At 58.0% G+C, this 10,975-nt stretch overlaps 4 protein-coding genes across 4 annotated transcripts; 2 read left to right on the top strand and 2 right to left on the bottom strand.

The window, feature by feature from the left end:
* The first annotated feature begins 10 nt into the window (after positions 1 to 10).
* Positions 11 to 2,486, top strand: F5Z01DRAFT_664282 (armadillo-type protein). Its single transcript, XM_046264087.1, has one exon. It carries the CDS (start codon positions 43 to 45, stop codon positions 2,416 to 2,418), a length of 2,376 nt encoding a protein of 791 aa, XP_046115137.1. The 5' UTR covers positions 11 to 42; the 3' UTR covers positions 2,419 to 2,486.
* A 417-nt stretch (positions 2,487 to 2,903) lies between these two features.
* Positions 2,904 to 4,628, top strand: F5Z01DRAFT_692629 (uncharacterized protein; the record flags this gene model as incomplete). Its single annotated transcript, XM_046266192.1, has 2 exons — positions 2,904 to 3,080; positions 3,309 to 4,628. 2 exons carry the CDS (start codon positions 2,904 to 2,906, stop codon positions 4,566 to 4,568), a joined length of 1,437 nt encoding a protein of 478 aa, XP_046115138.1. The 3' UTR covers positions 4,569 to 4,628.
* Positions 4,629 to 4,688: 60 nt separating this feature from the next.
* Positions 4,689 to 6,947, bottom strand: F5Z01DRAFT_753092 (amidophosphoribosyltransferase; the record flags this gene model as incomplete). Its single annotated transcript, XM_046267086.1, is given in 7 exon segments — positions 4,689 to 5,643; positions 5,663 to 6,019; positions 6,081 to 6,219; positions 6,296 to 6,391; positions 6,444 to 6,525; positions 6,587 to 6,652; positions 6,720 to 6,947. The coding sequence occupies 7 exon segments, from the start codon at positions 6,741 to 6,743 to the stop codon at positions 4,689 to 4,691; spliced, it is 1,719 nt and encodes a 572-aa protein (XP_046115139.1). The 5' UTR covers positions 6,744 to 6,947.
* A 754-nt stretch (positions 6,948 to 7,701) lies between these two features.
* On the bottom strand, positions 7,702 to 9,128 carry F5Z01DRAFT_300472 (uncharacterized protein). Its single transcript, XM_046258876.1, has 2 exons — positions 8,851 to 9,128; positions 7,702 to 8,794 (listed from the first exon to the last, which is right to left on the bottom strand). The coding sequence occupies exons 1-2, from the start codon at positions 8,926 to 8,928 to the stop codon at positions 7,808 to 7,810; spliced, it is 1,065 nt and encodes a 354-aa protein (XP_046115140.1). The 5' UTR covers positions 8,929 to 9,128; the 3' UTR covers positions 7,702 to 7,807.
* Positions 9,129 to 10,975: the final 1,847 nt, after the last annotated feature.

A 10,975-nucleotide genomic window follows, 5' to 3' on the forward strand; every position in this document is an offset into this window, starting at 1 on the left:
CACCTCATCACCAACCCGAGCAACTTGGTTCAACCGCCCACAATGCCCAAGCCACGTACCAAGCGCGGCGAAGAGCGCAAGCGGAAGCGCAACGACGACCAACAGGCCGCCAATGCCTCCAAGCGCTCGCGCCGCGAGGATCTCGACCACGATGAACCTGCCCACGCCCACCCAGAACAAGTCGACCTCCATGGCGACTCGCTCCACCACGAAGAGGCCCCCGAGACCGAGTTCTTCGGCATGCTGAACGAGGAGGAACAGGAATATTTTCGCCACGCCGACGAACTCCTGGAGCTGAACCAGTTCCCCAGCCCCGACGACCGCGGCCTCTTCATCACCTCCGTCTTCAACGAGGCCAAGGGCAAGGAACTCAAGATTGCGTCCTCGCAGAGCTGTTCCCGCCTGATGGAGCGACTCATCCAGCTGGCGGACACGGCCCAGAAGAAGCAGCTCTTTGCGGCCTTTGCGGGGCATTTTCTCAGTCTCGTGCAGCATCGGTTCGCGAGTCACTGCTGTGAGGCGCTGTTCCTCCGGTCGGCGGGCGCCGTGAGCGAGGACCTGGGCGGTGATGCTGTGCCGTTTGTGGTGGACACGACAAAGGGCGGCAACGGGGCGGAAGTCTCGCCCGCGCAGTCGATGGAGTCGCTGTTCCTCGAGACGTTGGACGAGCTGGAGGGGAGCCTAGCGTTCCTGATTACGGACCGATTTGCATCGCACACGCTGCGCGTCCTCCTGCTGGTCCTGTCGGGCCGGCCACTGGACGATGCGGCCGCCAAGACGTTGCTGAAGAGCAAGAAGAAGGAGAACGTCTCCGTGGCGGGCGCGGCGGCGGCCGACGAGGCCAACCACGGGCCCCGGGTCGTGCCGGCAAGCTTCACCATGGCTGTGCAAAAGATCATCTCGGACTCGATGGAGAACGTCGACGCCACGAGTCTGCGCGTCCTCGCGAAACACCCCATCGGCAACCCGACGCTGCAGCTCCTGCTCGAGCTAGACCTCACCCTCAACAAATCCGAGGACCACAAGCCGACGCTTCTCTTCCGTCTGCTGCCCGACGCGCCCAAGTCGCTGGGCGACGAGTCGTCGGAGGCGAGCGAGTTCATCAACGGCATGGTATACGACCAGATCGGCTCGCGGCTGGTCGAGACGCTGATCACCCACGCACCAGGCAAGGTCTTCAAGGCCATGAACCAGAACATCTTCCTGCCGCGGATACAAGGCTACGTCCGCAACGACGTGTCCTGCTATCCGGCGATCCGGGTGCTGAACCGTCTCGGCAAGGATGACTTGGTGAAGGCCGTGGCGCAGATCGAGCCCACCATCCCCCAGCTCGTGAGCAAGACGCGCTACAACGTCATCCGCACGCTGTTTGAACGCTGCGTCGCGCGCGGGCTCAACGATGAGGTCAAGAAGCTCAACAAGGGCCTCAAGGAAGGTTGTGGCCCACAGCCCGCCGATCTCATCCGCACCCTGTGCCTCCTACAGGACGAAGAGTCGGAGGTAGACGGCAAGAAGAATAAGAAGGACGCCACACAGCTGGCGCGCAACGAATACGCCATTCAGTCGCACGGCGCCCAGCTACTGACCACGCTCTTCTCCATCCCCGGTCCGGCCAAGGGCGTGCAGGAAGCGCTGCTCGCCTTGTCAGGTGCGCAGCTGCTCAAGCTCGCGCAAGCGTCCATGCCTGCGGTGACGGTGCTCACCACGGCGTTCAACACCCCCTGTCCCAACAACCCTGGTTTCCACAAGACCCTCACCTCCACCCTCGTGCTCCCCCACATTGGCGTATTGGCTACGTCGCAGTACGGCCACAACATCCTCACCACGCTCGTCGAGGTCCCTAGCAAGGGCAAGGAGCGCAGCGTGCCGTTCCACATGAAGGAGGCCGTGATGGACAAGCTGGGGCAGATGGAGGCGGAGCTGCGCAACAGCTGGATGGGACGTAGCGTGTGGCGGTCGTGGAAGGGCGACATGTGGAAGACGAGGAGGGGCGACTGGAAGGTGTGGATGAGGGAGGTCGATGTCCCTGCGCAGGGTACGGTGAGCGCAAACAAGGTGGCCGTCAAGGGGAGGCGGGAGAACGGAAGGGGGAAGGCCGTGGATGAGGAGCCTGCTGCTGCGGAGGCGGTTGTCGAGGAGACAGTCGCTGATGAGACGGAGCCGCAGGAGAATGGTGATGCGATGGATGTCGACGGGCCTGAAGCGGCTCAGGAGGAGCCCTCAGAGGCGGTGCCACTTGAGGACGGAGAGTCATTAGAGGCCAAGCCCAAGAAGGACAAGAAAAAGAAGAAGAAGGACAAGACTGGCGAAGACGGCGATGTGAAGGAGAAGAAATCAAAGAAAGACAAGAAGGCCAAGAAGGAGAAGAAGGAAAAGAAGGCCAAAAAGGAGGTCGTAGCAGACGAGGAAGAGGAGTAGATACCCCATAGGGCTTGTCAAGAACAGTCACGATTCACGAACTTGTGCGCCTGGTCTGAGAAGAGTCGCTGCCCTGGCGCACCCCGTCCTTTTCCGGAACTTGTTGTTCTCGAGTAAACCGAGTTGGGCGTCTACCCCTGAATGTGCGACACCTCGAGAGAACCGCCAGCATCGATGGGCACCAGACGAGCTGTCGACCTTTTCAAGCCTCGTAGCATTCTCGTCTGATCATTCCTGGTCCACATTTTCGTACAGCGCATTTGTGGCTTCTCTGCTATTTCTCTCCGCAGGAGAAAAGATATAAATAGCTCAAGTTCCATCAGTGTCACCTAGAAAGGGGATGAAATTAGAACGAAGCATCACCACTATTGTCTCCTCTAAGATCGCAACAGATTTTTCTCTTCGCCGTCTTCACTTTTCCCAACTACAGACCCGCCTGCCTTTCACTCAAGTACCGGGATCAAAGTACTGATAAAAGAAGCAGCATGCCTCGAGGCCTTTACGACGTCTCGTTCGCTGCATCGGGCTCTGAAGCCGCCCGAGCACTAGCATCCGCAAAGGCCAAGGCCAAATCGAAGCAAAGCAGCTCGGCCCCCTTGACGGCCTCTTCAGCCGGCGTCGAGAAACCACCTTCTCCGAAACCAAGCAAACAGACCTCCAAGGTGACCCTGGGCACTCCGGCCAAGTCTTAAAAGGTAGGCGTCTCTGGGAAGTTCCACATGGAAACCTTCTCAAAGGGGGATCCTTCCTTTCCCGAAATGAGTACTATGTACACAGCGCAGAAGGACATACACAACAAGGCCGCCCATGAGAGCAACACAGAGATTGCGACAACACGCCAGCCAGTATTGACTATGGCTCTGCCGAGCTCCTTGACTTCACGCTTCTAGGAGGAGCCTTTTGCAAGGAAACAGCAAAGACAGTCACTACCAGTGCAAGAATACGCAGATCCGCTTGCTTGGCAACAGTTCTCGAATGCTCTGCCAGTAGGCAACAAAAGCCTCCAATATCTACCAAGAGACTGGGGAGGCCCAGGCGTGGTTCAGAACCACACGTTGGAGGCTTTTGGATACAACTACTCTTCCGCCAGCTCGACGTCCTCCTTTATCCATCATCCTACACAACCCATTGCGGATTCCCACGGCCAGACGTACCACTTCAGCGGCTTCCCCTCCAACAATGAACACCTGCGAATGTTTTACGCACAGCCGCCACCGCCAAGTGTACCACCGTCATTGATACTCCGATCCAACGGCCCGCCTCGGTCATCAGCTCGCTTCGCAAGTGGCCATCATCGCCACGAGCCTGCGCCTGTCGTGCCTAGCCCTCCCCCGTCGAAGCAGAACAACAACATTGACATGCCACCATGGCTCTATCCACAGAGTAGCAAGTGGTTCGAGAAGATGTCGTTGGACTGTGCTCGCAGCGTGAAGCTCGTGCCCACGGGAGACCCGCGCACAGAGTCTAGCGAGACCATGACCAAGAAGAGGAAGAGAGGCGCACATGGCCAAAGTAAGTCTGAACCAACAGGCGCAGAGACGAGCAGCAAGCGCCAAGCCAAGATGGACGGTCTGTTTTCGACAGAGGGAGTACTTGAAAACTTTCGATGGAGTCCTTTTGGACCGGACGAGATGCAACAGGCACTGCTGCTTGATCAAGTGCTGCACCAGCCGACCACGCTTGATCTTGAGTTGGCGAGCTACAATACGGCGTTCGCGCCGTGTGATCTGACACTGGGGACATCGTCCTGTTCCCCCTCAAGCCTGGGCGGGGACGGCAACCATGGGTTTACCGACCATCCTCTTCCTGGGTTGCTTGATTCCAACAGCTTCATGCCAGGCACGGCCTCTGGACCAGTGTCCGTATTTCAAGACACGCCCGATATGGTGAGTGTCCCATGCCCAGGATATGCGTGCCCAGCTATAGTAGACGGGCAATTCCTCGACAACTACTCTCCTGGTCTTGGCATGACATTTGACACAGTGCCGCCGGCTCCTGGCATCCGTCCACTGGAGAGCGGTCCCTTGGACAACATGCCTCATGGCGACAACGGCGCACAACCAGCGATAGAGGGCATTGTTTCATCGGTCTTCAGAAAAGAAGTAAGGGGGATCAGACAAGAAGGCGAAAGCGGCCATGCTTCACTGTAGTAGCATGAAAAGGAGTCGATACAGGATAGAAGAACAGCGAATAGATGAACATCATAGACGCACACGGGCGCCCGTCCTTTCTATATGAACGCTCGCAAGTGCTCAAGACATGAGGGTACCCTACTTCTCATCTCCAAAATTATGCAGGCTAATGTCGCTCTTCTCCCCTGGCGTCTTGTGCGTCTCCGGCGGTGCGGACACGTTCATGGGGCCACCGTTGACGACCGCCGCCACGGGTTGTGTCTGGGCGTCGCTGCCGCCGCCCACCCCCTCCTCCTGCAGCTTCTTGCTCTTCTTCTTACCGTGCAGACAGCTCAGGTGGTCAAAGTAGCCGTCCGGGATGGCGGTGCGGTACTGGCCGTTGAAGACGCCGACCTCAAAGGCGGTGATGTCCATGCCGCCAACGACGGGCTCGACGCGGGCCTCGAGGCAGGCCTCGACACACTGGGCGAGGTCGAGGTAGATGACGCGGTCGGCGCCGATGATGTGGGCAATTTCGTCGTCGGTGCGCGAGTGGGCAATGAGCTCCTTGGGGTCGGCGAGGTCGATGCCGTAGACGTGCGGGTGCTTGACAGCGGGCGAGCACGAGGCGAAGATGACCTTTGTGGCGCCGGCCTCGCGGGCCATCTGGACAATCTCCTTGGAGGTGGTGCCGCGGACGATGGAGTCGTCAAGCAGGCAGACGACCTTGCCCTTGAACTCGGACTGAATGGGCGACAGCTTGCGGCGGACGCCGCTCATGCGGGCCTTTTGGTTGGGCAGGATGAAGGTGCGGAAAACGTAGCGGTTCTTGACAAACGCGTTGGAGCACGGCTTGCCGAGCTCGGTGGCCATGTCGACGGCGGCCGTGTTGCTCGTCTCGGGGACGGGGATGACCACGTCAATCTCGTCCACGAGGTCCTTCATGGTCTCCTTCATCCGCTTGGCCAGCTTGGAGCCCATGAACCGCCGGCTCTTGTAGACGGAGATGCCGTCAATGGTCGAGTCGGGCCTGGCAAAGTAGACAAACTCGAAGCTAGGGGGTGGGGTCAGCCACTTTTCTCTTCGGGGGTTCATCACACCTCTGGTAGGAGACCTACAGATCCGGCGTGTACGACACGGGTTTCACAATCTGGCGAAACTGAGGATGTCCCCCCTTCTCGATGAAGACGGCCTCGCCGGGGAGAATGTCCCGAATGTTCTTGAACCCAAGCTGCTGCAGCGCGATGGACTCGGAGGCCATCATGTAGTCCTTGGCGCCGGCCTTGGTCTCCGAGGGTCGCTCGCCAATCATCAGGGGGCGGATGCCGTTCTGGTCCCGGAAGCCGAGGATGCCAAAGCCGGCGATGAGGGCGGTGCAGGCAAAGGCGCCGTTGCAGCGGGCGTAGACGTCCTGGAGCGATTTGAAGACATCCTCGACGTTGGCGCGCGCCTTGCCAAGCTCGCCGAGCGCGTGGGCGAAGACGTTGAGCCTGGCAGGTCAGCGGTGCCCGCTGCTTCTTCCTTGGGGGTGAGGGACGACGGGTGACTTACAAGAGCTCAGAGTCCGAGTCTGTGTTGATGTGTCGGCGGGCCTCGAGGTCGAGGTACTTTTGCAGCTCCTCGTTGTTGACGAGGTTGCCGTTGCACGCCAGCGACAAGCCAAAGGGGCTGTTCACGTAAAAGGGCTGGGCTGTGGTTGCGAGGGTCTATCAGCTGGCCGCTCCCTCATGGCTGACAGCGTACTGCATGGAGAGGAGTAACCCTACCTTCTGATGCCGACGACGTGCCAGCGGTAGGATAGCGCAGGTGCGCAATGGCGGAGGACCCAGGCAGGTTCTGTATGCGCTTGCCCTCGTCAAAGACTGTGTGGCCTGGTCAGTCCCATCATGCGGTCTTCGGTCTCCCCGCGCATACCTTTGGCGACGAGTCCGTTTCCTTTACATTGGTACAGACGTCCTCCTTGATTTGATGTGATACCCGCTGCGTCTTGCCCTCGCTGCGGAAGAGGTCAGCCGTTGTCTCTCACTCTCTCGCTCGCTCGCCCATCCCCAACGTACATGTTGTAAGAAGTAAAGACTGTTGTGAAGATCAATGGCAGCCGTGCTGGCCGAAGTGTCGCCCAACTAGAGAAAAGGTCAGTCACTCAACCTCTTGTCCGTCTTCTTCCTCCAGGTGAGATGAGGCACATACCAACAGGGCCGTGACGCCACACATGGTGTAGTGTTGCGCGGTAGGGAAGAAGGAAAGAGCGACGTATGGCGTGTGTCACGTCGTGCGTGAACAGTAAGTAATAGTACCAATAGGCCGCCTGCTGATATATACTAAGGGTATCTGGCATGCGCGAGATTTTTTTTCTCCTGTATACTAATGAGTTTGGGCTGCATGAGTCGGATGGCGCTCGCTGGACTGCAGGATGACAGGTCACGGTAGGGAATTTTAGTGGGGGCGCTGGAAATTTCCCTGTGGGGGAGCGAGTGACCCCGCGCGACTGAATAAGAGGCACATGTGTCCGGTCAAATCTCACGTAAGCTGATGATTATTTCTGTCGCCCTGGCTGGCAAAGGCGACGAGGTCAATCGATAAGACGTACCAGTATCTGCATTGCAGATTGGATTCTGATCACTAATTCAGCATCTAGGGCAAGTAGGGTCCTGCATGAAACACGGAAAGCGAGCATCAGTCACCTACGAAGACAACTCAGTACGACACTCAAGCATTCTCAAGAGCAGAGATATCATTAAGTAGTCAACTCTGTCCTCAAAAGGGGGGCCTCCGGTGTGCGAGCCTCCAAACAGTCCTCCTTGCGACCATCTTCTCCAAGTGGTGGTATCATGTTTGCTCAACTCCCTCGACCATGTTTTTGCCGCCTCCCAACGAATCCATCGAAAAATGCCAAATCAAATCAAAAGGTCCTTGTCCTATAATAAGCGGACTCGACACTCAAATGTCGGTGCGAAACGCCTGAGGGGGTAGCAACGCCATCAACACCAAAAGCTCGTGTGCAGCAGTGAAAGATTGTCCTCCCAAAGTAAAACTCCGCCCAATGGCCGACCCGAATTTGCTTCATTAACTCTGATAAGTATGCAATCGTCTCTCCCACAGCCGTCACGCCAAAAGAGGTAACGTGGGTATCGTCGTGATTCTCTCAAAGGAGAATTGTTGGCCTAGGCCGGCGGACCGTAGTCTCGCAGTGTCAAAATAATCTGTGAACGGTGCTAGGAAATTCGTAATCGTCAAAAAATGAAAAAAAAGTGAGCGAATGACTGAAGAGCCACTCCTCACTCCTGGCTCGACCACACATTGTCGTTGAGGAAGCTGTCCCAAGCGGGCTCCTCGGTGCGGTACTGCCAGTTGGCGTCGTCGCCCATGGCCTCGCCAAACATGCTGTCCGCAGGCGGCTGGTCGTACTCGCCGAGCTTCTGGGGCGCAGCGGCCATGCCATCGTAGAAGCCGCTGTCCATGCTCTGCCAGTTGTGGCCGTAGATGTTCTGGCTGTACGGGTTGGGCTCCATGTTGGGCATACCCATCAGCAGCCTCATCTCCGGTGGCAGGTCGGCCGTGAAGATGGACTGCGGCTCATCCTCAACGAACTGCGGCTGAGGCGCTGGCGTCGCTGGCGTGGAAGCGTCGTGCGTGAGTGTGGGCGAGACCTTGGTGCCCACGTTAGTCGGCGAGACTGCCGAGGCGACCGAGTCGTGACGCTCGTGGTTGTGCGTCGGCATGGACTGGAATGGCTGTTGGAAGGTAGGCGACATGGGTGACTGGGGGATCTGGGAGTGCGGGGACTGAGGCCCCGGCGACTGCATTGGTGCCTGCTGCTGCGGCTGCTGTGTCTGCTGCTGGGGTGCCCCGAGGCTCATCTGGCGTGTAATCTGCTGAGCGTGCACGCCCGCATCCGGGAAGCTCTGGGCAAACAACCGGTTAACGGGGTTCTGCGCCCAGGCGTCGTTGGAGCGCTGCATGAACTGGGACATGGCCATCTTGTTGGTCATCCACGCCTCGATCCGTGCGTTGAACTCGGGCGAGCTGGTCTGCATCTGGGGGTTGAGCAGGCGCAGCGAGCGCGGCAGGTCGTCCTCCTCTTCCTCGTACATCTCCTCGCGGCGGACAATCTCCTCGGTGATGCGGAGGCCCTTGCCTGTCCGCTTCTTGTGGATCTCGGACGCCATGCGGGCGGACTGGACGCGAGCCTCGATGCTGCGGTCCTGGCGCCTCGACGCGGCGACGTAGGCGCGCTCCTGGTTCTCTTCGTGGGAACGCTCTGCCTGGGAAGAGGTTAGCAACGGCTGGCGCTTGTGGGGTGGGGAGCAGCAGCGCGAACCTTCTTGATGCCCGAGACATCAGACGCGGAGATCTTTCTCGCGCCTGTGTCGGTGGTTGGTGCAGCTCTCTTCGGCATGGTGATCAAGGTGTTTTGATAAGGATATGTACTTTGTTGTTGGACGACTAGCGCGGTGGCGACGGCGAGTGTAGTCGTTGGTAATCTGTTGTTTGGTTATGGTAGCTCAATGTGATGTAAAGTGGTGATAGAGGCAAGTTCCTCATGGAGCAATCGAATTGCTAGCTGTACCAAGTTGTGACAGGGACAAGGAGCATCAAGGAACATCAGAGGGGCCAGAAGGGAAGGACCAGATCTGGGCAGGACATGTTTTAGTACCTTGGGAGGGGACCTGATGGAGGAGGCATGCACATCACGCACGGCACGGGCTAGTCAAAGCCTGATAGCAAAGATCTGCTGGGTAAAGACAGGCATCTAGGTACCTACGGAAATGGACTTTTTTCGCTGTAACGGACTGGGGTTAGGAAACGACTAGCTCAACCAAAAAGCAATGTCTGGCCGCCTGCAAGATACCGATACGCAGTAAAGCTCGATCCGGGAGCACTGCAGCTGGATCAGGCTGGCGGGGGCGTGAAGCAGGCAGTGTTTCCTCTCCAACGCGTTGCGATCGATCTCGATCCCGGGATCAGTCAGCAGCGACTGGCCTCCAGTCGAGGGGACCGGAGCGCTCGCAGCCCGGGCGGCTTTTGCGGAGCACCCTCATTCAGACTTTCGCACTCGCTTTTTGGGGGGGAGGACGGAGGCGCGGGAATGCGTGGCCAGCGACTGGATACTCGAGTCGCTGGGGGCCTACCCCCCTGGACATTTCTCGGTGTTAGTGCTTCTGCCATGTCTCTGAATTGCGTTTCACGCTCCAGTCGCTGCATGTCGAGCAGACGGTGAGCACGGTGGTCGCTCATCGCCTTACCTCAACTTGCTGTGTAGGAGCGAGTGCAGGCAGAGGAGCAGTCTAGATGTCTGCAGGTCGGCCAAAAATGGCCGCAAACCCTTCACTCTCGGCAGCATATGAAACAGAGCAGTCTGTCGGCTTACAAGCTGAAGCACGTTGCACGATGATGGAGCGTTGAGCACGTCTGTACCGATCGCAGGGCCCGCACCGCCACGAGGATCGGACGGAGACTGGAGACAGACTGGAGGCGGACGGCTGACAGTGACAGCTGCTCCAGCCTCCAGTCCCTCCAGCAAATCAGCCAATATTCAACACCACATTCTTCCAATCACAAGCTACCGTGGCCCGAGTTTAGTCGGCGACTGAGCTCGCACTTTGAGCGTCCCTAACTCCGTACACGCGCATACCACAGAGGAAGGACGTGCTCCTCTTCTTGTGGCTGATGATTGATTCCATGTTGCCTGCGTCTGACGAGTCACAACGGCTTCACACATGCCTCAATGCATGGACAAATCTACACTGCGATGCCTGCGGCCGCCCCCTTCTCACTATCATGAGCTGCCCGGCTGTCAAGAGTCAAGACCCTAACGTTAGCCCCTGCGGCCACACGCATCCGCACACGCTTGGCTTGCACGCCATCTTCCACGATGCCCTCGGTGACAGCCAGGGTCGCCAGATCAGCCTGCATCAGAGCAGCCTGGCCATTGAGCCTTTTTGTGTGTGGTTTCCTGATCAGTGCTGCCCCCTCGCTGGCAGTCGGATCGCTCCAGTCAAGCGGCGGCAGCCATTGTGGGGCGGCTCATGAGCCGATGCCACCACGAGTCACACTACGATCCTCTTCGTTCTCGAACATGGAGCACTGCAAGCCTCGGACGGTTGACCAGCCGTGAGACCAGAGATGGGCTCGTAGATCCTGGCGTCATTGGACGGCCAAACAACGTGTGCGCCGCGCCATCTTGACGCCATCCCCCCATCTCGCAAAGAATTTAACATGCGTCAATGCCCCCTTCGCACGAACTACGATGCTAGTGACGATCCCTAGGTTAGGGCGCCCAACTCATTAGCTAGGGGACTGGAGTAGGGGCCGATCCGGATGGTCGCTGGCAATCATCAATCTATCAATCAATCTATCAATCAATCTATCAATCAATCTATCAATCAATCTATCAATCAATCTATCAATCAATCTATCAATCAATCTATCAATCAATCTATCAT

This window comes from Emericellopsis atlantica, assembly GCF_019669845.1.
Source record: "Emericellopsis atlantica unplaced genomic scaffold F5Z01scaffold_29, whole genome shotgun sequence".
NCBI classification, from domain to species: Eukaryota; Fungi; Ascomycota; class Sordariomycetes; order Hypocreales; family Bionectriaceae; genus Emericellopsis; species Emericellopsis atlantica.